General features: G+C 37.5%; 1 protein-coding gene across 6 annotated transcripts in view; it reads left to right on the top strand.

The window, feature by feature from the left end:
* The window catches only part of UBE3C (ubiquitin protein ligase E3C), a 122,652-nt gene that overhangs the window by 37,666 nt on the left and 60,950 nt on the right, over positions 1 to 24,036 (top strand). For all 6 annotated transcript variants that reach the window (XM_008067279.1, XM_021717202.1, XM_021717201.1 and 3 more), the window contains 5 exons: positions 2,010 to 2,096; positions 9,331 to 9,488; positions 9,624 to 9,856; positions 16,096 to 16,200; positions 18,638 to 18,725. In XM_008067279.1, coding sequence (XP_008065470.1) covers positions 2,010 to 2,096; positions 9,331 to 9,488; positions 9,624 to 9,856; positions 16,096 to 16,200; positions 18,638 to 18,725 — 671 coding nt within the window. The remainder of the gene's footprint in view (positions 1 to 2,009; positions 2,097 to 9,330; positions 9,489 to 9,623; positions 9,857 to 16,095; positions 16,201 to 18,637; positions 18,726 to 24,036) is intronic.

Genomic DNA, 24,036 nt, shown 5'->3' with positions numbered 1-24,036 from the left:
TCTTAAAATGTCCCACACTAAAATAAGAATGGGATAAATTGTTTTAAACCAGTACTCCATAATTGCTGATGTGGTGCAGTGCATCCTAAACTTTGGATTGAATGCAAGAAATTACTCAGCCAATCAACTTTAGAGATTTTTTTTTATTGAAAAGTGCCTTCTTTATCTGACCCCTATTATTTCTCTTTTACTGTGGTCATTTAAATTAACAATACTTCTTGCAAAATTTAGTCTATTAAAATATTTTATGTTATAGCAAGTACAGTTCAGTAAAAACAGTAATTGTGGGTACATGGGTACACACCACATAGAATTTTTATCTAACTTTTGCTAAGATTATTTCTCATGGAAGGAACTAGGAACAGTCTAAAAGAGACCACTGAGGCCAGTCATCTGGTCATCTGAGTAGATGAAAGAGACTTCTGTGACTTGGAGCTGTGCTGTGCCAAAGCCAGCATTGACTTTGGGGGCTTCATGGCTTATGTGCAACATACAGCAAGAACCAGACATGATCTCTAGGGCCTCTGCCAACTTGAAACCCCAGTGACTGCTGAAACTCGACGTCCCACAGAAAGGACATGAGACTAGATGTGTGAATATTTAAAAGTACAGAATCTGCTCTTGTAACATTTTTCTGTGTTCATTCCATGATCATTCCTTTTACATCTCTGATTTCTCAGTGAAAACATTTATATTTTTTAGTTGTGCATACTAAACCTTCTTTGTTTTTGTTGTTCTGCTTTCTTGTTCTTTTAGAATACTTCTAGTAAGATAACATTCCTTTCTTAAAACCATGTTTTCCTACCGTCTTAAGTCTTTTTGTTGTTGTTGTTGTTGTTGTTTTTGATTTGGAGTCTCACCCTGTTGCCCGCCCGGGCTGGAGTGCAGTGGCATGCTCATGGCCACCCCAGCATCGACCTGCTGGACTCTGGCGATTCTTCCACCTTAGCCTTCCAAGTAGCTGGAACTACCAGCACTTGCTACCACACCTGGCTAATTTTTTTTTATTGTAGAGACAAGGTCTCACCAAGTTGCCGGGCTGGTCTCAAACCTGCAGGCTCAGGCAGACCACTCGCCTTGGCCTTCCAAAGTGCTGGGATTACAGGCTGAGCCACCAAGCCTGGAAAGTTTTTTTTTTTTAAACTTTTAATTCAGTCTCACATATATTGGAGTTTTGATTTTTGACTCCTGCACTTTTAGAAAATATTTATGTAGCCCAGCATGGTGGCACACACCTATGGTCTTAGCTACTTTGGGAGCTGTGGCAGGAGAATCATTTGAGCCTAGAGTTTAAGATCATCCTGGGCAACAATAGAGTGAAATCTTATGTCTTTAAAAAAAAAGTTTATTCTGTTTTTTCCCTGGTTATATCAGTGTGACACAAATGTATTCTATCTCAAAAATACAGGCTTTAGCATAGAGCTAAGTTAGAATTAAGTTCACCCATTCTTCACAGTATTCTTTAGTCTTTTTGATCAATTTGATATAGAATAAGAGTTTTTAAAAGCCTTTAAAATATATTTTTTAGATTTAAGTTATGTTTGAGATGTTAGCAAACACTTAATGTTTGTTTTCAAGAAAAGCAGCTTACAGTCAGTCACTAAAACCTTCTGGGAAATATTAAATATCTATTATTAGTAGAAATAATGTTAGTAATATACGATGTTGTCATATTAATGTGATACATAGTCAGGAGAGAAGCAGCGTCAACTTGTGCGTGAAAACAGCCTTTGCCTTTATCTTTTTAAGTAGGTCACACAGCCACATCAGAGGCTTTCCTAGGTCTGTAACAGTCAGCACAGAGTGACGACCTCCAGGAGCAGGGTCTATGAACTTGTCTCGGTGTCCTCCTCAAGTGACCTGTTGTCAGAGGCAGCTTTTTGCAGTGTTAGTGTAGATTTTCTAAGTTGCACATTTATCTACAGTGTATGGCTTTTTTTTTTTTTTTTAAGAAATGTATTGAATGAATATTTGCTTACTGTTCCTTATTTTTCCTCATTTCTTTTCAGGCTTCTCTACAGTTTAGCCTTTAATGCCAGGTTTCTGAGACATCTTTGGTTTCTAATATCTTCTATGACAACGCGGATGATCACAGGGTATGTGTTACACAGGCTTATAAATTGAGCTCAAGGGCATGGAAAGTGGCCGCCTAATCAGAAATGTCAGAACATGTTTGTGAGTCCTGATTACACTACACTTATTTATTTATTTATTTATTTTAGTTGGAGTCTCACTCTGTCACCCAGACTGGAGTGCAGTGGCTGCTCCCGGCCACCGCAGCCTCGACCTGCTGGGCTCTGGCGATCCTTCCGCCTCAGCCTTCCAAGGAGCTGGAACTACAGGCGTGTGCTACCACACGCCAAGCTGCCCGGGCGGGTCCCGAACCCGTGGGCTCAGGCAATCCTCTCACCTCAGCTTCCCAAAGCGCTGGGATTACAGGCTGAGCCACCGAGCCCGACTCACTTATTTCATAATAGAAGAAAAAAAATTCTAGATGGTCTTAATTTCACAAAAAGGAAAATTAGTGCCTAATCTTAGTTATTTATCTCTATAAATTATTAAGAATATGCCTTGGTCGAGCACAGTGGCTCGTGCCTGCAATCCCAGTACTTTGGAAGACCAAGGCAGGAGAATCACTTGAGGCTAGGAGTTTAAAACCACTCTGAGCAACATAGCAAGACCCAGTCTCTTAAAAAATAAAAAAAAAAAATAGCTGACCTGATAGTGCACTTATAGTCCCAGCTGCTTCATAGGCTGAGATGGATCCTTTGAGCCCGGGAGTTCAAGGCTGCACTGAACAATGATTGTGCCACTGCACTCTATCCTGAGTGACAGAGCAAGACCCTGTCTCTTAAAAAAAAAAAAAAGAAAAAGAAAAAAAAAAGCGTTTCTTTATCTGAAAATAAATTTGTTTTTTAAATCCTAGTTGTTTTTTTTTTTTTTGACCAGACACTTGGAAATTTTGCTCTGTATGACTTTAATATTTTTTGACAGTGAAAATATCTATTTGAAGCAAACTTAACATCACTACAAACATTAAAACAATGTAGAAATTGATTTTTAAAGCTTTTGTTGAAATTTGTTTTTCTATAGGATTATTATGCCACTGAATGCTGGTGTATTTAATATGCATAATTTAATGGAATGTGTAAGAAGTAGAAATTTTGTATTTAAAATCCTTCTTTGTAAACTGACTAGCCCATTACCGTGTTATTGAATTTCTCCTTAAGTCTAAGCCAATCCCTGTGTGTTGTGATATGAAAAGATGAAGTGTGTAACTCAGTTCATTGAAGACTAAACTTTGCAGTGGCCCCCAAATCACCTGCATCTCAATTACTTGATTATACTAATAATAACAGTAGTTACCATTACTGGCTGCATACTAAGAACTAGCTCATTCTACAAAGGAAGGCACGTCTCAGTTGTGGAGCAAAAGTTTTTACGGAAGAGGTGGAGTTTTTTCCTTTTAGGAATGAAAAGTTAGATAAAATAATTTTCGGTGGGTGGGAGTGAGTTGCCCTAAATTTAATATGCGCTCATCTGCAGCCAGGTTTGCACTGTACCAGGTAAGGTGGTGCTGGAAAACCTTATGTTGAGATTTCTGGATTTTGAACTTTTTAGGGCAGTATGTAGTGAAAAAGATATTTATATTTTAATGCCTTTTAATCAGTCACAGTCAGTCCTTTTCTGAAAGAACCTGGTGGTCGAATCATCTGTATAAAATCATTCTTACCAATGAATGAGGAATGTGGATTTATGACTAGCATTACTTTGAATTACTTTTATGTGTTTATGGGGGGTTTTGTTTCTTTTGAGTTGAGGTCTCACTCTGTTGCCCAGGCTGGAGTGCAGTAGCAAGATCACCACTCACCACAGCCTCAGCTTTCTGGCTACGACAATCCTTCTGCCTCAGCCTCCCCAGTAACTGGGACTACAGGTGCATACCACTATACCCAAATAAATAAAATTTTTTTATTTTTTGTTGAGATGAGGTCTTGTCAAGTTGCCCAGGCTGATCTCAAACTCCTGAGCTCTAGCAGTCCTCCCCCTTGACCTCCCAAAGTGCTAGGATTACAGGCATGAGCCACCTCGCCTGTCCACTTTCATGTTTTTACATTTAATGTTAGTGAATCTTAAGTGAGTAAAGAGTTTTTGTTTGTATATTTATTCTTTTTTTTTTTTTTGAGTTGGAGTCTCACTCTGTGGCCCAGACTGGAGTGCAGTGACTGTTCCCGGCCACCGCAGCCTCGACCTGCTGGGCTCCGGCGATCCTTCCGCCTCAGCCTTCCAAGTAGCCGGAACTACAGGCATGCGCTACCACACCCGGCTGATTTTTTTAAATTAATTGTAGAGATGAGGTCTCACTTCCCAGGTGGGTCTCGAACCCACGGGCTCAGGCAATCCACTCACCTCAGCCTCCCAAAGGCGCGGGATTACAGGCTGAGCCACCGAGCCCGGCGAGTAAAGAATTTTTAACGACGCCACTGGAGCTTGTGAAATTCATAAAGGTTAAGTGATTTATCTTGCATCACTAGTGAGTGGCAGAAGCCAAGATGAGAGATTCCTAGAATAACTTAATGTGTGGAAAAGTTATTTTCTATCCTTTATTTCCAGTCTAAAATATAAGATTTTAGGTGTGTTTTGCTTTGTTGTGGTTTTTGGAGCATTTCAGCCACTTCTGACTATGCCAGCCTTGGCTTTAATGAATGACAAGTTTGTTTAGGGCAAAAGGAGATTGGAGATCATTAGGACAGGAAATTATCATTTATCTGTTATAAGTGTCCCAGCTTAGCAACAGAGATACTGTCATAGTTCTGCCTGATAGTTGCTTATTTGTTTATGGCAGTTGTCTCTTGGTGAGGAAATGAAGTCATTATGTGCAAAAGAAAAATAGGATATTGTTGATTATATTAAATTGTTAATATTATTATGTAAGTTGGTAAAATTATGCAAGTTTTAAAAACTCACTTCTTAAATGGCAATTTGAGAATTTGAATTCCTTTTACTTTTTCAGTTTATTAAAATAAAGTCCCTTAGGAAACTGACCATATATGAACACATTCCCAGTACATATGCTCCTCAGCTTACAGTGAGGCTATATGATAAACCCATCAAATATCATAAGTTGAAAATGCACTCAGTATACCCAATCTAGCCTAAAATGTGCTCAGAACACTTACATTAGCATACAGCTGGGAAAATTATCAAACACTAGGCCTATTTTATAATAAAGTCTTGAATACCTTATGTAATTTATTGAATATTGTGCTGAAAGTGAAAAAAGCAGAATGGTGGCATGGGCACTCAGAGCATGGTTTCTGCTGAATGTTTATTGCCTTTACACCATCATAAAGTTGAAAGATTCTAAGGGGAGCCATAGTAAGTCAGGGATGGGCTCTATGTATATCATTGTGTTTATTATTGGAAATAAAATTTAAAATAAAATGACCGATTTTCTGAAAATGGCATTCAATTTAATTTGAAAATAGTTAAACAGCAAGACTTGCGTAACGAGGACTTTCAGTTTTCGTGGGCAGATCATCAGGTTTGTTGCAAAGCAAATTTCTTGGTCCTGCCATTGAGTCTTGGGTAGAAACTTGAGGAGCCTGTGATCTTACAGGCTTATCAAGTAATTGAGATGTAGGTGGTCTGGGGGCTGCTGAGAAGCATAGTGTTCCCCACCCCAGTCAAGCAGGCCTGCATTCAGACTATCTCCAGGTGGATGTAAGCAGTTGTTTTGGTACATCAAACATTTTGCAAATAACCATTCTATTCATGTACATCACTTCCAGTATGTACTGTTGATATCAGCCAGTTTGGTTTCCTCCTTGTAGAAAATGAAGAAACCAATAGCCAACTGGTCACCATTTTCCATTAGGTAGCCCTTGACAAAGACATCATATAGGGGTGCTTGGCGTGGCAGTGGGTGCCAGTGTTGATTGTTTGATCATTCTCAAAGTAGTCTGCAGTAATATTTTGAAAACTTTTTTAGGCAAGAGTCCACTCTTATATGTAGAAAACGAGAAGCTTTAAGTTGTGGGGGTGTGGCAGGAGTGGTTTCCATACACACAACATGAAAACCCTTGTTCTGAGGATATTCAGAGAAGTTAGGGATTTGCCTTAGGGCTCATGGATGGTCAGTAATTCACCCAACTCCCCTGAGTTATAAATCATTGTATTTTTCATTAAACTATGGACTTTTTATTTGCTCATAAGTCTGAGATTATCCTGTTTTCAGAGAATATTTAAGTCAGTGTTTACAGAAGAAAAAATATTCAGCAGAGAACCAGAAGATTTGTGTCCTGGCTGCAGGGGATCTCTGGCTCATTTCTAACCCTTCTTACCAAGCCCTATTTCTGTCATTAAAGTAAAAATGATGAATTCCTTTTGCTTATTTCACAGGGATTTAAAGACAACAAACGAATAACTGTTGGTTAGTGGCCCTGTTTTTAGAGAGCTAATACAAGGGCTTTATGTGTCCTGGCATATATGTACATAACTGATGAGATGATGATGATGGTGATGGTGATGATGATTTTTAAGTACACGGATTATTGACAGGGATAACAACTGACAGCTGGTTTATCACTATCTTAGAATAAGAAAATACTTTGTCTACATTGTACTGGTTAGCACTACCTATATTTTGATCCCCCAAATACAATGTGTTCTTCATATTATCTGTTATTTTTGTAGTTCTGCAAGGGAACTAAAAGTTACCAACCATTTATTTTTACTAATATCAACGAAGTATATGACATTAATTTTTTTTGTATGTCAGCACAATTTTTACTGAGTACCACTGTGTGGATGGCCCAATACAAGGTGTGGTGCACAGTGACTCGGGAATACAGGGTCTGACAATTAAGTTCACGAACTCTTCCTAGAAAAAGTGCTGCATACCTCACTGCTGAATATCACTATGGTCACCTTCAAAGTACTCCCCCTGGGAAGCTATGCACCAGTCAATGCCAGTGCCTAATCAACTCGTCAGAACAGTTTTGGAACTCTTTTTCTGGAATGGCTGTCAGAGCTGTCGTCACAAGACTGTCAGAGTTTGAATTAGAGCAATGAGCAAACATTGAATTCATTGTTAAACTTGGCAAGAGTGGAAGTAAAATTAGGGCCATGTTAGTCCAAGTTTATGGGGATAATGCCATGAAGAAAATGACAGTGTAAAAATGGATTAAGACATTTTTCTGAGAGGAGAAAACATCACTGATGAAGAGGGGTCAGAACAGCCAGTAATAAGCAGAATTGATGAAAACATTACAAAAATTCATTGAATTATGCATCAGAATTATCAACTGACTATGAGAAGCATAGCAGACCAAATAAACATTGATAGAGAAACAGGAAAATCTAAACTAAAAATCTTGGCATGAGAAAGGCGTGTGCAAAAATGGTTTCATAGCAGCTCTTGCATCACGACAACGTATGAACTCGCATGACACTGTCTGAGGGAGTTTTTAGCCAGTAAACAAATACCTGTATTGGAACACCCTGTCTACTCACCTGATCTGGCCTCCAGTGAGTTTTTTCTTTACCCTAAGATAAAAGAAATATTGAAATGAAGACTTTTTTAAAAACTTGAAAGAAAAAATATATTGAAGATCTGAAAAACAATTCCTAAAAGATTGACTTTTCCAGAAAACTAGCTGCATGATGCATTGTTTCTATTATGTTAAAATGTGCATTAGTCACAAATACAAAAACCATGAAACAAGCCACTGTTCAACAATTTGAGCAAAGATAAAATGTCTAAGAACAACATGGGTGACTTGCAAGGGGTGGGCTCTTTACTTTAAGCACCATTTTTAAAAAAATGAATGAGTGTGTTCAGTTATATGTACACTGAATTGAACCTTTGGCACTAGGAATCAGAGCGTTTTGTCATATAGCATTAACACATATTATAAAAGTGTGTAGTGTCAAAGGAATAAAACCACCAGCATTCAAAAAAAGCTTTGTCAACTAGGCCATAAAGCACTCCACAGCATGTCACTCTGTTGTCCATCATTGAATACATGGTAGCAACTTTGAAATGAAAAAAAAAGTAAGAAGAGGAAAAAAGGAACCGGGCTCGGTGGCTCAGCCTATAATCCTGTGCTTTGAGAGGCCGAGGTGAGTGGATTGCCTGAGCCCGCGAGTTTGAGACCCGCTTGGGCATCTTGGCGAGACCTCATCTCTACAATACATTTTTAAAAAATTAGCTGGGCATGGTAGCACACGCCTGTAGTTCCAGCTACTTGGAAGGCTGAGGTGGAAGAATTGCTGGAGCCCAGCAGGTCGAGGCTGCAGTGGCTGAGAGGGTGCCACTGTACTCCAGTCTGGGTGACAGAGTGAGACTCCAATTCAAAAATAATAAAATAAAAAGAGAGAAAGAACAAGTTCTAGGTGAGAGAAGTACATTGAACAGATTATAGCTCTTGATGGGTGAAAGAGACTAAGCAGTTCTCTAAAGACCACTTCACAGTAGAGCTGCTCAAGGGGTCACTTAATTTACAGTTAAAGCAGGCTCAGGGCTGGGAGATGGTGAATGAACGGGACTATGGAAACAAGGTTGAGTGTAGAAAGGGGGAAGCTTTATTCCTGAAGGTTCTGATTTGGCTTCAGTACCAAACTGTTTTCAGTGTTCTAAAAATAAGTCATGAAGTAAATTTTTTCTGAGACCAGAATGATTTGCCCTTCTTAAATATGTTGATTAAAGGGAAAGGGATGGTTTTCCTCATTAAAGTATAGTGTGTGTCTTTAAAAGTGGTCTTAATGAAACCCTTTTTAGGGCCTCAACTTTGGGATCACCTGGCTCCCTCTTAGTAACTTAATTAACTAGCTGATAAAAGTAGCAGACTCAGCCAGGCTCTCGGCCGGGCTTGGTGGCTCAGCCTGTAATCCCAGCACTTTGGGAGGCTGAGGCGAGTGGATTGCCTGGACCCATGGGTTTGAGATCAGCCTGGGCAACTTGACAAGATCTTGTCTCTACAATGAATCAAAAAAATTAGCCGGGCGTGGTACCGAGCGCCTATAGTTCCAGCTACTTAGAAGGCTGGGGTGGAAGGATCGCCAGAGCCTAGTAAGTCGATGCTGGGGTAACCGTGAGTGTGCCACTGCACTCCAGCCTGGGCGACGGAGTAAGACTCCAAATCAAAAAAAAAAAAATAGGAGACCCATTAGTGAATAGTGTGGGCTGAGGTATTCTTTAAGTTGTTTAAATGGTAATGTAAATGCTATTTTCCCTTATTATCTTTGTCTGATGTCATGTCTTAATTAGTTCCCAAATTAAACTAGTCTTAAATAACTTTTTTTTCTTCTCCCTTTCTCCAATTCAAGGTCTATGGTACCGTTGCTTCAGGTGATATCAAGGGGTTCTCCTATGTCTTTTGAAGATTCTAGTCGAATCATCCCACTCTTTTACCTTTTTAGCTCCTTGTTTAGTCATTCACTGATTTCCATACATGATAATGAATTCTTCGGTGATCCCATAGAAGGTAAGTATTTTGAGAATTCAGTTTGCTGCTGGCCACATGGCCTATTAATTTTCATAGACAGTAGAAAGATGTTAAGCCTTTTGTGTGTTAGGAGATGGGGGGAAAAATGATAGAAATTTGGCTTATGTTTTTCAGTTGTAGGTCAAAGACAATCATCAATGATGCCTTTTACTTTAGAAGAGCTGATCATGTTGTCTCGATGTCTGCGAGATGCATGCTTGGGAATCATCAAGTTGGCTTATCCAGAAACAAAACCAGAAGTTAGAGAAGAATATATTCTAGCATTTCAAAGTATTGGAGTTACTACTAATTCTGAAATGCAACAATGTATACAGATGGAACAGAAACGATGGATTCAGTTATTTAAGGTATAGAGTATATGTACTTTTTTGTTTACTCAAATAATGTATAAATCTGGTTAAATAATATACAAATTTGTCTTGTCTCAACTCATTGCAGAAGAATAGAGATACAGGTTTGTTTAAGGCATAAATTTTAATTTGTAAAATTTTTTAATGAAGAAAATAATTTTAATTTACATTTGCCCCATTTTAAAATTTTATTTTACATTGTTATGCATCCTTTGTAAGTTTCTATTAGTACTTACTGTGGCCAGGTGAAGGGTACTTTTTTATGTTTTTATTTTTCTTGTCACTCAAAAATTTCTTAATTTATTATTTTTTCAAATTTTTTGAAAATTGATTAACAAGGCGAAATAGGTTGTTAATTTTTAATGCAAGTTGTATATAAATTATTTTAAAATATTTTCATTTTTAACCATGCAGAAAGAGAAATTATGAGTTACTGTAGCTGGAATGTTGGCAGGAAACCACTGGCACTGAGAATATAACTGTAAGGGTGGGGAAAAAAGAAAAGGAAAAGGGGCTTGACTTCCCATGAAATTTCTGCAGCAAACACATCTAGTCAGCTAAAATTGCTCATTAAAGGAGTGAGAGCAGAAGAAATGCATTTCCCAAATTGAATGCTAGATTTACAGTCCGTTTAATACCAACGACCTCTCGCGCACTAATGTTCAGTTCGAGTCATCAGCTGTCCCTTTGGGTCTTTTATCACTGCTTTTGTCAAGCTATCTATTTAATTGAAAGAAGTTAATTGAATGAAAATGATCAACTAAGCTTGTATTAATATTGCTAATGGAACTTTCTTCTTGGCCATGTTTGGAGAAAGATGTCAAGCTAGACTTTAGGAAGGGCCCATTAATGCTTGCACTTAACCTGATGGGCTAATTAAGGAATGCTTATTCATCCTACAAGTCCACGAGAGTCTCTATCCAGCCCATTCTGCCTGATTTTACAACACATTTCACTTATGAGCATGAGCATTAGTAGCAGTGAGAGTAACTGATAATGTTTTGATTGCACTGAATACAGTACTAATGCATCATTGAATTTATAATTTGGGAACATTGATGTAATATATGTTTGCACAATTTATTTTAATTACCTATCTCTATATTCCTAAGTAAACTTTAAAGGTCACATGTGAAGCCCTTAATATATCCTTTCTTCAAGATTAAGAACTGTGCAACTTTTCTAGGTGAAAAATAAGCTAACTACCTATTTAAAACTTATAATTCTTAAGTAAACTTTTCTTGTATATGGGTATTATAGTAGCATATGTGTTTTCATTTTGGTATTTAATTAAACACTAGGATCTTTGTTAATAAAAAGCTTTCTGTTATGTAAGATATCAGGTTTTGTGGACAGTCTTTGATAATTACATTGTTTTATAGCACCTATTGAGAGTTTCATAATTTTCATATGACAGGTTTATCTTTAGGATATAGAAATCTCTGCATTTAATAATGCTGTATAAGATATTTTCCACACTGGCCCTATTTTGTTTTGCTTAAGCATAAGTGAAAATTTTATAGTGAATTTTTTTCTTCATACCTCAGAATGATTCTTTGCCACTTTATTAATTATTGAATGTTTTAAGGATTAGTGAGAGTTCATCTTTTTTTGGTATGTAATTATTTTAGATTTGAAATTGAGTTGTTACAAAGGCCTTTTGAATGTAGAATAGAATTGTCTGAAGACAGTTTTTGGACAGGACTTCTGTTCTTTGCCCCCCCCACCCCAAAATCATTTTATATACCTGTTTTTGAGCTGAGCCCTAAAAATAATAAAAATCAAAGCATTATCTTTGAGTAGTTATTTGCTATGTTTTCCTTTTTAAAAAGGTCTTTATTTTGAAATAGTAAGAACTTATACCTCAGGGATTATTATGTTTTAGACGGTATTCTAAGAGTTTGGCATATTAATTCATTTAATACAATAATTCTGTGAGAAAGAGAATATAATTATCCCTATTGTACAGATGAGACTACATAGCTAATAGTTGGTAGAGCCAACTGCTCCTCTACAGTCCCACTCTGAAAAGTAATAAAACTTGATCAGCATTTAAAATATATTACTGTGCCAAATGTAAGTTGAAGAATTCAAAGTAAAATCAACCAAAAGAGGTAAAAGCATTTTGCCAATGATCTTCCCAAACCTTCTGTTTATTTTGACCGAATTGCTAATATGAGAACTAACTCCTCCAGCACTGACCGTTTTCATTTTTCAGTTAATGATGGTCCTCCCAAACTAATTTGTGTGAGAGGCTCTGTTGGCTGGTCACAAAACAGAATTTTAAGTGGATAGAGTCATCTTTCTTTGTCACTATAAGAATTGGGGTCAGTTTCTAAGCCCCGTATTGACACTGCTAAAACAGTTTATGCATTTATCAAATTTATAAACTCCTCTTAAAGTGTAATTTATAGTTATAATTGCTTTAACTCTATGATGAGATAGGAAATCCTGTTTAGATATGTCTTTTTGTGCGACTGCCAAACTTAAAGAAGTTACCTCAAAGGATGATGTAGTAGAGAAATGAGAAGGAAAACTCTCACACCTTCCTTATTTGTATATCCATACATAGAGAGAGGTGTATAGTATGAGTGATTTTCACTTCCTTGGTGGTTAATTTGTGTGTTTCAGTTTCCAAAAAATTTTTTTTTAACTAAAAAATTAAAACAACAGCAATGCCCTAACTATAACCCTACCATGCCGCCACTGACCATCAGTGTTAGCCATGAGATCCAAAGCAATGTGCCCACCCTTGTTCTTGTGGCGCTGAGCCATATTCTTTTCTATCTTTGAAGGCTGATCTTTGTTTTTTGACTACTAGTCAAAATGAATAGTTTGTGAAGTAATGTTGTAGTGTTGTAATCACGTGCTAGAGAATACTATTATCTTTTAAAATATGCCAGTTTTTAACAAGTGACAACTAAGGGGCTGTATGAAACTTGATTAACCATTAACAGCATCTGTCCTTACCAGGTATTTCAGGACTTTCATAGGTTAGGACATTGTTAATTCTCAATTATTTAAACACTCACAATATTTATCCCATGCATGTTGACTCTGCCCTGTACAAAGGATCATAGTGAAATTCAGTCTGGGTACCCTAAGCATTCAACTAATTACACTGAGTAAAAACAAACCTAGGAGGTCAGTACTATTGAAGCATGGAGGATGGAAACACCAACTGCTGACTTCATTTTCTACTTTTGATTCACTTTAGGAAAATAGTCATTTTCCTGTGAGATGATAATCTTAGAACTGGTACATCACCAGTTTTTCTACGATTTCTTTTTTCTTTTCTTTTCTTTTTTTTTTTTTGGAGATAAGAGTCTTACTCTGTCTTCCAGGTTGGAGTACAGTGTTGGGCTTATAGCTCACTGTAGCCTAGACCCCTAGGTCTAAGCAATCTTCCTGCTTTGGCCTCCCAAAGTGCTGAGATTACAGGAGTGAACCACTGTGCCTACCCTGATATATTCTCACTTGGTATGTTTACCATATTACATATTTACCACAGTTAAGTACCTGTAAATAGTGGACTAAGCATGCTTTTTTTTTTTAATTGAGCTTTTCAAAAAATTTACTAAGCTATTTGGTTTTACTTATCAGATTTAAGATAAAAATATACTCATTTTATATCATAATGTAATTTAGTCTCCTAATTGCATTTCAAAATTTGGACTGTATGTACTTTTTTTTTGGTTGCAATACTGTATATAAATATAAATCATCTCCGTTCAGAAATATCATAATTTGACATTAATAGTCTTAGGTCAGCTATTTATATGTAAATTTATTATTATTATTGATATTATTTTGTATTAGGATATGTGTAACACAGTAACCCCAAATTTGAGAGGACTTGGCGCTTGATTCCAAGTAAGTCACCTGGAAGCAGAGCAGGGAAAGACAGTGGTTTATTAAAACTCAGGTAGGCTCCAATGGTGGCACGTTAGTGAAGAATCCACATCTCAAAGCAGTATAGCTTCAGTTTTATTTTATAATCAAAGCAGTCAAGCCAAGCACTCAGATTCCTATACGGTGTGTATAATTACATTGATTAACCGTGACACCTGTGACAACTGCACTATTTTTCAGTTTTGCTTGGTCACTTTCATCCCATGACTCATTACTGAGAATATGCATACCCTTCAGAGACCAGCCTTCACCAAAGGCCACACCCTACGGGAGGGGACAGGAACAAGCTGGGTATAGGGGGAAATAGTCACTGTCTGGACAATACCCCACATATGATAATATAGGTAATGCTTAAGAATTTTCCCCAAGGTCAATTAAGCATGATATTTTTATCAGTGAACTCTCAAGCATATAATGTTGTTTTGAAAACAGTGCCTGTTAATTTATAATCTTTAACTTGGACAGTTGTCAGGTATGATTTTTATAAGAAATTTGTATGTTCCTAAGCAGTTGTCTGCTTCATCTTTTTAATATTGGTATTAAGGGAAACCTGCTTATAAGTATCACCTGTTTTTAATTTAAATAGTACTTAATAGAGCATGTGTAACAATTGTGTGCATTTCTAAGTATTTACTTAAATAAATTTATTAGTTTCTGAGCATTTATTTAATCTTAACTTTTGACTTAGCATGGAAAAATATGAGACAAGACTTAACACATCAAATGCATATAATCCTTTTGTATATAACTAAAATCTACTAAAACTGTATATTGAGGTAGGTACAGCTAGTTGTTCTAATGTTTGCTTGTTTATTTTACTTCATGTAACTTACCACTCTGGTTCTCAAATCATAACTGCATATCAGAGTCACCTGGGGCGTAATTGAAAACAACTGTTGACTAGCTTCACCTCTGACAGATTGACATTTGAGATTGTACGGTCTTGCTTAGCCAGTGGATACATTTGGGAGTCACGTTGTCCAAATTTTAATTTTTCCTATGATTATCCAAATTATATTTTATTTAATTGGAGATAGCTTGTAAACAAGCCTGGCTAACTTTCTCAGAAAATACAACATCATAGTCTAGAACTCCATAGTAGTTGTGTGTTCGAATCCTGGTTGTAAAGGTTTAAAACTTTGGATTTATAATTTTGTCTTATCACTGTTTATGACAAAATACATTTCTATTCATATAGAACTTCAGGTCTTTTTTTTTTTTTTTGAGTTGGAGTCTCACTCTGTCACCTAGGCTGGAGGGTAGTAGCGTGCTCCCAGCCACCACAGCCTCAACCAACTGGGCTCAGGCAATCCTTCCGCCTCAGCCTTCCAAGTAGCTGGAACTACAGGCACGCACCACCACTCCTGGCTGATTTTTTTGATTTATTGTAGAGATGAGGTTTCACCAAGTTGCCTGGGCTCGTCTCAAACCCACAGGCTCAGGCAATCCTCCCAAAGTGCTGGGATGACAGGCGTGAGCCATCGCGCCAGGCCTCAGGTCTTTTTAAAATAGTGCTATTAGATCCTTTGAATTATATATTATAAAATTTACAAATAATTATTGATCACAGGTCAGTCCTTGAGTACCTACTGTGTTCCCAGGTAGTTAGTTGGATTCTGTTCATAAGGAGCTTACTGCACAACCTGAGAGGAACTGCTGCTCATTTGAGAAATAGTGATGATGATAATAATAATAATAAAAGACTTAGACTATGATAATACAGTAGAAGTATGTGTGGGCTGGACCATTTTGGGGAAGCTTATCAAAGAGATAAGACTAGAATTTTTTAGAGTTACAGCAGGAAAGAAGCCTAACTCCTAACTCCAGAAGCTTATGTAAGGGACATACTGAAATTGGTTTTTCTTTTTAGAAGACATGATAATGATATCTAGGATACTTCTATTTTCCTCTGTTGCCCTTGGTAGTGTTTCTCAGAAAAAGAAGCAGCACTATTTATCTTAGAGAAAACTTTTACAAAATTGCACTCTTTGGAGATGTCTTTCATTATAGCTCAGATGAGCTAAGATATTTCCAAATTTGGTTCAAAGCTTAATCACCATCTCCCTTGTAATTATTGAAAATTATTGAGTACACATATTTGTGTTAATTGCTGTATATGCTGTTGGCATATAACTACTTTGTAAGTATTTTTGTGATAGAAGAAAGAAACCTTTTCTGTAAACTGATTTGGTGGACTGTGGCCAGATGTAGGTTCCTGCACCTGTTGCCAGGAACCTACTCCTCTGATTAGGGGTGATGCTTGCTCTGTGCAGTTGTGGTTACTGAGCTTATTTGTATGACATAGATCTGTTCTTTCCCTTCAGGTCATCACCAATCTAGTGAAAATGTTGAAGTCCAGAGACACAAGGAGAAATTTTTGTCCTCCAAACCACTGGCTATCAGAACAAGAAGATATTAAAGCAGATAAGGTATTACCAAAATATTTTTAAAATATTTTTTGTTAAACTGTTCAGCTTTTGTCTTCTGAGGAGAATAAGTTCCTTAAAAGTGTATGTTTTGTTACTTATTTTGAACTAAATATTAATGATAATAAACCTTTTTACTAACTCTTAGGTCATAGAATGGGACATATAGCAGCAATATCTTTGACTTAAACGTGTATTCTGAGCTTGTTGCTAATCCTTATTTTTCCTTTGTAACTTCATTGTATTGAAACCTAATGATTCTTTGTCAAGGTTGAAAAGATACTGCTTTTATTGATATAAATGTATATTCAGTATTTTAAAAGAGATCCTATCCTTGATTTTCTAAGGAAGCAGAGACAAATTTGAATATTACTAAGATCTACATCTGGGCTGAGCTCGGTGGCTCATGACTATAATCCAGCACTTTGGGAGGCCAAGGTGAGAGGATTGCCTGAGCCCATGGTTTCAAGACCAGCCTGGGTAACTTGGTGAGACCTCATCTCTACAGCAAATCAAAAAATTAGCCAGACGTGATGGCTCGTGTCTGTGGCTCCAGCTACTTGGAAGGCCAAGGCAGAAGAATTGCCTGAGCCCAGTAGGTCAAGGCTGTGGTGGCCATGAGTGTGCCACTGCACTCCATCCTGGCAACAGACTGAGACTACAACTCAAAAATAAAAATAAAAAAACTTCATCTATAGTAGATTCAATGGAATAATATATTTGAAAAAAGTAACCTTACAGAGGACATGTGTTTTCATTTCTGTTTTTTGGCAAATGTTATGACTGGATTCATTTTGAGGGTGCGAGGCAGGCAGTGAAGAGGTATAAAAGAAACCAGGTCACAATTTCATAAGCATTGCTGTGTCCTCATGAGATATTTTACCTTTAAATTAAGCATGTGATGTCTGACTCTACCTATGGATGAGATATTGACACTGAGGCAAATCCTGTAACAGTGAACAGCTCCAGGGCTTAGTTGGGATCTCCATATAGCATTTCTCACTAAAAAGATACCATTCTTGGCACAGTGGTTGGTTCTAGGGGAAGACCCTCCGAGAAGAGTGTGAATCGTTTTGTCACGCTAGAGAGCAGAAGCCATAGAAAGCTGCTGTGTTGTGAGAAAGGATCAGGATCCTTCTGGAAGGCTGCAGATGGTCACAGGCAGTAGATTTCAACATCAGTAAGAATAGCTGCATGGACTTAAACATCATATGTGTTTAATTTTATTAATCTATAATGATATTAAAAAGAAAACTTCGTAAGTCATTTTTGTAGGATGCAAAGGAACCATTTCATTTTGAATACTGTTTTGAAAAAAGAGGTAATCCAGCATTTAGCCTGCCTTCTTTATGAACTGTACCTCAAGCCAACTAGATAGTGGATGGATGTTTATGATCTTTTCTTGTAGAAGTATCGCACCTAATAGTACGTGAAAAAGGAACTTGTGAAGCAGATTCATCCCATTCTACAGGCTTTCATGAAGGGGACCACCTGGATGGTACTGCTCCAGGTGTGGCCCATTCTTGGGGCCTGATGCTCTTGGAAGGTGGGAGCCCCCAAAAGATTAGGTTGTAGTGCCAAAATGTAAATCGTGACACCTTTCCTTACTCCAAAAAGCTGTGTTACAGAAAAATGTTGGCTGAGCCCAACAGCCTGTTTAGGGATGGAATTGATTTATATTTTAGCACAAGTTCTCATTTTATCACCACCTTGTAACCCAGCTGCATATACCCACACTGGAAGCATCTTTGATCTTGGCAGTCATGAGCAGACACAGGTGCCTCCTGATGTGAGCACACCCTTCACCTAGGAAACGTTCTTGCCTAATTCAGTCTGAATGCAATGAAGCCTCTGGATCAAACTGCAAAGTTATAGAAAACAGAGTGGTTAGAGGTACATGTTTAACAACACCAGGAGGGCTCAGTTAGCAAAGTCCAGATTATGGGAAATTTACAGGATAGAGCATTGTTTCTGCATTAAAAATTGCAAGTTCTAAAATAAGAGATGAGAGGAATTGACAGATTAAAAATAACTGGAGAAAGTATGTTATTCCTGTCTTATTTGGATACAAATTCAACCAAATTAATTGAAAAAAATGGGATAAAGTTTATGTTTGATAATATTAAGAAATTAATTTTTAATTGTGATATATCTTGCTTCATAAAGCAATTATATTATTATGATGTTTACTATATCTAGATATTATACATTGTTAAATAAAGCAATTAGATTTGGGGGAAATGTATTAGGAAAAGTAAACTCTAAAACCAGTGTTTGACCTGACAAGGTAGCTTAGAAAGTATGAGGTATGAGGCCCGAGAGAGGGCCCAGCCCACTAAAAATAATTGTCCAGCACTGATTTTGTCTGGACAATTATTTTGACCAGGGAAAGGTTGGTGTTGGAGCAAAAGGAATTTCTGAACAAGGGTTTTCCCAACAGGTCACTCAGCTCTATGTGCCAGCATCCAGACATGTGTGGCGGTTCCGGCGGATGGGAAGGATCGGCCCACTGCAGTCCACCCTGGACGGTGAGTTTTCTAGGACACAAGTTTATTGATATGATTTATATACTGTAGAATTCACTCCTTTAGTGTATAGTTATGTGATTTTTGGCAAACTCATATAGCCGTGTAACCTCCACCAGAATCTATCTTGTAAAAACAGGTTCAGCACCCTGAAAAATTGCCTTGGGCTCCTTCGTGTCCATTCCCTCCACAGCCTCAGGTTTTGGCGACCACTGAGTTGTTTTTTGTCCCCGTTACCTTGCCTTTTACAGGATGTCTTTATTTTATTTTATTTTACTTTTTTTTGAGTTGGAGTCTCACTCTGTCACCCAGACTAGAGTGCAGTGGCCGCTCCCAGCCACCACAGCCTCGACCTGCTGGGCTCTGGCGATCCTTCCCCCTTAGCCTTCCGAGTAGCCGGAATTACAGGCATGTGCTACCACGCCCAGCTGATTTTTTGATTTATTGTAGAGAGGAGGTCTCGCTGCCCAGGCGAGTCTCGAACCCACGGGATCAGGCAATCCATTCACCTCAGCCTACCAAAGGCGCGGGATTACAGGCTGAGCCACCGAGCCCAGCTTACAGGATGTCTTTAGATGGAATCATGGTTGGCCTTGTGCGTCTGTCTCCTTCTGTTCAACGTGGTGTGTTTGAAATCGGTAGTGCTGTGTGTGTCAGTAGTTTGTTCCCTGTTATTGTTCAGTCTTTCATTGCATGAATGTACAGTACTTTCTTAATCTAGTCACCGGTTGACAGACATCTGGGGTTTTTTTTTAAAGTCTCTAGCAATTATGAATATAGCCACTATAAACATTTTTGTTTACTTGGATAAATATCTGGGAGTAAGAATCCTGAGTCATTTGGCAAGTGTTCGTGAACTTTATCAGAAACTGAAAAACTGGTTTCCAAGGTCACTGTACCTTTTTGCATTCAGACCAGCAGTGAATGGTTCCTGTTGCTCTATATCCTAGGTAGTACATGGAATTGCTGTTAATTTTTTTTCTTTTAGTCATTTTAAAAGATATAAAATACTTCACTATAGTTTTAGTTTGTGTTTCCCTCCTAATTATTTTGAGTATCTTTTTCATGTACTTGTTTTTTAATTATTGAATTTTGAGAGTCTTTCATATTTTCTGTGTCAGACATGTGATTTGCAAATATTTTCTCCCAGTCCATGGTTTGTCTGTCTTTCTCTTTCTTTCCTTCCTTTCTCTCTCTCTTTCTTTCCTTTCTTTCCCTCCCTTCTCTTCCCTTCCTTTCTTTTCTTTCCTTTTCTTCATTCCTTTCTTTCTCTTTCTTGGAATGATCTCACTCTGTTTCCCAGGCGGAATGCAGTGACACAATCCCAACTCACTGCAGTCTCTACTTTCTGGACTCAGGCAATCTCTCCTACAGGTGTGCGCCACTTCACTCGGCTAGTTTTTGCATTTTTTATAGAGACAGGGTCTCATTATTTTGTCCAGGCTTGTTTTTAGCTCCTGGGCTCAAGCAGTTCTCCTGCCTCAGCCTCTCAGAGTGCTGGGATTACAGGTGGGAGCTGCAGTGACCAGCCTTGTCTTTCTTTTCTTAGCAGTATCTTTTGAGGAACAAAATTGTTAATTTTGATATACTGGAAGTTTCTAACATATGAACAAGTTCCATTCCAAGAGCTCATTTGTAAGTCCAACAGAGTTAGCCTGGTACCCAATTAACACAATTTACTATATAGTATGTGTGTATTTAATAGGCTATACTGACACTTGGTGAAAAGAAATAATACATAAAAATATTCAGTTGTACATTGTTAAAGTTCGTAACTTGAAGGTTTATATGTAGGGGACAGACTGGATTTGGTACTACCTGTGTGGTCCTCAAATTTTCCTGTTTCCATCAACTTGTGAATTTGATGTTTGCTGTTAGTTTTTAGTAAAAATTGGGACATCAGTGTTTGAATCTTATGTCAGTTTGTTTAATGTTTTGGGCATGCTTAGCTCATCTTTTGATCAAAATTGATTTATCAGCAATTTCTATTTGAGGTATATACTGCCTTGTTTTGTTAGAATTGTTAAGAGATGTAATTTTTGTTTTCCAAAATTTTAAAGAAATATATTATTTTTGTTTTTCTTTTTTTGTGGTCAATTTTCTGTCACCGAGTAATATCTTCTGTTTTTTTCTCAGTGAAAAAACATTTGCGGTTTAAAATATTACTCTGTCCACTCATAGATTTGCACCCAAATACTCTTTGACCATAAATTATTGTTTTACATAATATTTTTTTGTGGATATTGTTTTCCAGTGACATCCCTGGAAATGGCTGAGATACTAGAATGGCTCAGGTGGCGTAGGGAAGTTTAAGTAGAAGAGGTAGCTTTTGTGGTCTGACAGTTTCAGCAGACTAGAGTCACATAAATCGAAGAATGAAATTTTGAATGAAAGAAGAGCAGTTGTTTTAATCTGTTTGGCTTTTTCCTTCCCCTAATGCTATCTGAAGCATAATGATGTTACAAGAATACTTACATTATCAGACTAGCCCAGGTTTTGTTGCAGATTTTGGAGAACGCCTGCATGGCTTATTTTTGCTACTGCAACTGCACTATGCAGCTGTCAAGGTCTTAGGCATGGCCTGTCATTTCATCTGCTTAATGAAGATCACAGCAGTGCTTTTTCTTTTTCTGTTTTTAACAAGTTCCTCGTTTATTATGCTGTTTTTCTGGTGGCTTATGGCTGAAGTATTTTGTTTTTGTTTAGTGGTATTTCTTCCGGTCCAGAGTTTGTTATTTAAACCCTTTCAATGCAGCTACATTCATTTTTAAAAATACTGTCAACACGATGATGTGAAAACCACAGGAAACAATGTGTAATTTGTTTAATCTCACTTGAGTTAAATCTTAAGATTTAGTACACTAACCTTACACTAAGCCTGTCACACTAAGCCCAATCAGTTGTATTTAGTTGTGTTGTATTTATTCATTTGGAAGGACCTGGATTTCTAAATACCTGTGTATTGATGATTATCCCATATTTCCTTGTATAGTATTTTATTTACTTATTTTTTGAGTCAGAGTTTCACTCTGTCACTCAGGTTGTTGTGCAGTGGCATGGTTACAGCTCACCACAGCCTCAGACTTATGAGCTCAGATGGTCCTCTGCCTCAGCCTCCTGAGTAGCTAGGACTACAGGCATGTACCACCACACCCTGCTCATTTTTATTTTTTATAGAGACGAGATCTTGCAGTGTTGCCCAGGCTAGTCTCGAACTTCTGGGCTCAAACAGTCCTCCTGCCTCGGCTTCCCAAAGTGCTGGGATTACAAGTGTGATCCATCACATCCATATTTCCTTTTAAAGAGAAAAGTCCTGATGGGGAAATAGCAGTAAAATTAAATAGGCAAATTAGTTAAGCAAGTGTTTTATATTGCTAAGGCACTTAATCCTTATTTTTGTAGTCCATACTGAGTCTAATCACATGTGTTTTCTGGGCATAATAATCTTATGTTTAATAATGGCATATAATTTAAAATTTTTAAGAGTTTTAAGGTACTATAATTATTGAGTTTTAGAAAATCAAATTATATTTTATTAAAGCTTTCTAAGAATTTGGTATTTCTCAGTAGTTTTGGAGAACTGATAAGTCCTATGATTCGTTTATTGTAGCCTTTTATTCCTTGGTAGTATTTAGAAATTTCTTTGATTCTAAACATTAGTAGGTTATCTCATCTTACAGCTTTCTTGGTTCAACCCATTCTCAGTGGAAACATGTCATGTCTTTCTTCTGCTTTGCTTATCCCAGTGTTACACCAGTTTGTCTTTGTGATTTACTAAGCGTGATAGCATGCCTGGTATTCACAAGGGGACATTAAGGGACAGTATTTAACTACACTGGTGTCTGCCGGTGGTGGGAAGATGAACCGATAAATTTTGAGGATTTACCTAATTCTTAGTAAACTTTACTGAATCTTCAAACACATAAAAATAGTATTGGACTGATACTTTCAGAGTAACTAGTCATTATACTCAGTCTCCTGCTAGTTGAACTATATTATATAAAATTTCAACTACCAATATGAATATATTTTGTAGGTGTAAAATGAGTTTATATTTGAAGAATTCTAAGCCTAGTGGATTTTTTAGTAAAGTAATTATATGGAGAAAAATATATGTTTTTTACTACAGAGATAGCCATGTACTTCTAAAGCTTGGGCTAAAAATAAATGTAGTAGTGTATTATGACACATAATGAGTGCTGATTTCCTTAGAGTCCATTGCTATTAGAGTTTATTTAAGTGATGATAAAATCTAGCTGGGCTGGGTGTGGTGGCTTACACCTGTAATCTCAGTGCTTTGGGAGGCTGAGGCAGGAGGATCACTTGAGTCCAAGAGTTTGAGAACAACCTGGATAACAAAGCAAGACCTCATCTCTACAAAATAAATACTCCCGAAAAACATTCTAGCTAGTATCATGCCTGGAGTAGACTCTTACTTAGTAAGTATGCTACATATTTGTTAAATAAATAAGTAGTTGATTTCAGAGTAGTTCAATAAAATGTGTTTTATATTTTTTGGTTTTTACTGTTATACAGAGTGTAAAAGAAAATCTTACTCAGAGTCATTTAATAAAATGATTTAAAATCTTCAGGGATTCCCTCCTTCTTGAAATGAATTTGAAAAGGCCAAGTAATGATTGATTATGCCTCCCACAGCTCTGTTATCATTGGGAAGGAATAGGACACACATTTATTAATGAAATAATGACCAAGGGCTCACTGCATCCAGCCCTCTGCTAGGCACCATCTGGTACACACACCCCTGGCCTGGGAGGAACTGTTGACGTAATAGGAGGAAAGTCTAGTATACTCGGGCCTCACTGTGGGCATTAGGGGCAACTGTGGCTGTGCCTTGAGATGTGATTATCGGTTGGAGATTTAGAATTTGATTAGGATATCTGTAATATCAGATCAGAGTATGTATCAGGGGAGCCACAGAAGACTTCTTTCCTGATCCCACACTGTGCAGGTACAGTTTGTGCAGTGGTGATGGCCTGAAAGATGGGATTTGGGGCCTGAGGGGATGTGTTCATGGGGGTGGAAGTAGACAGGTGGGTTAATAGGTTATTTTAGTGTTTTGAGAGTGATTTTATGAATCCTGAACTTAAGAACTCGTGGCCATTGCCTTACTACACTCTGGTGTGGACATGTGCTCTTTGAGCTGGAGACGTTGCCATGTTTCCTGGCTTTGGTCCCCATCTCCTTCCTTGGGGAGGTGAATCTTCTCTCTCTCTCTCTTACTTTCTAAATAAGCTATATTTCTTCCTTCCTTCCTTCCTTCCTTCCTTCCTTCCTTCCTTCCTTCCTTCCTTCC

Source organism: Carlito syrichta, unplaced genomic scaffold (assembly GCF_000164805.1).
Source record: "Carlito syrichta isolate Samal-C Ts95f unplaced genomic scaffold, Tarsius_syrichta-2.0.1 Scaffold309467, whole genome shotgun sequence".
Taxonomy (NCBI): Eukaryota; Metazoa; Chordata; class Mammalia; order Primates; family Tarsiidae; genus Carlito; species Carlito syrichta.
Note: the sequence above shows the minus strand (reverse complement) of the source record. Positions and strands in the feature narration are given on the sequence as shown.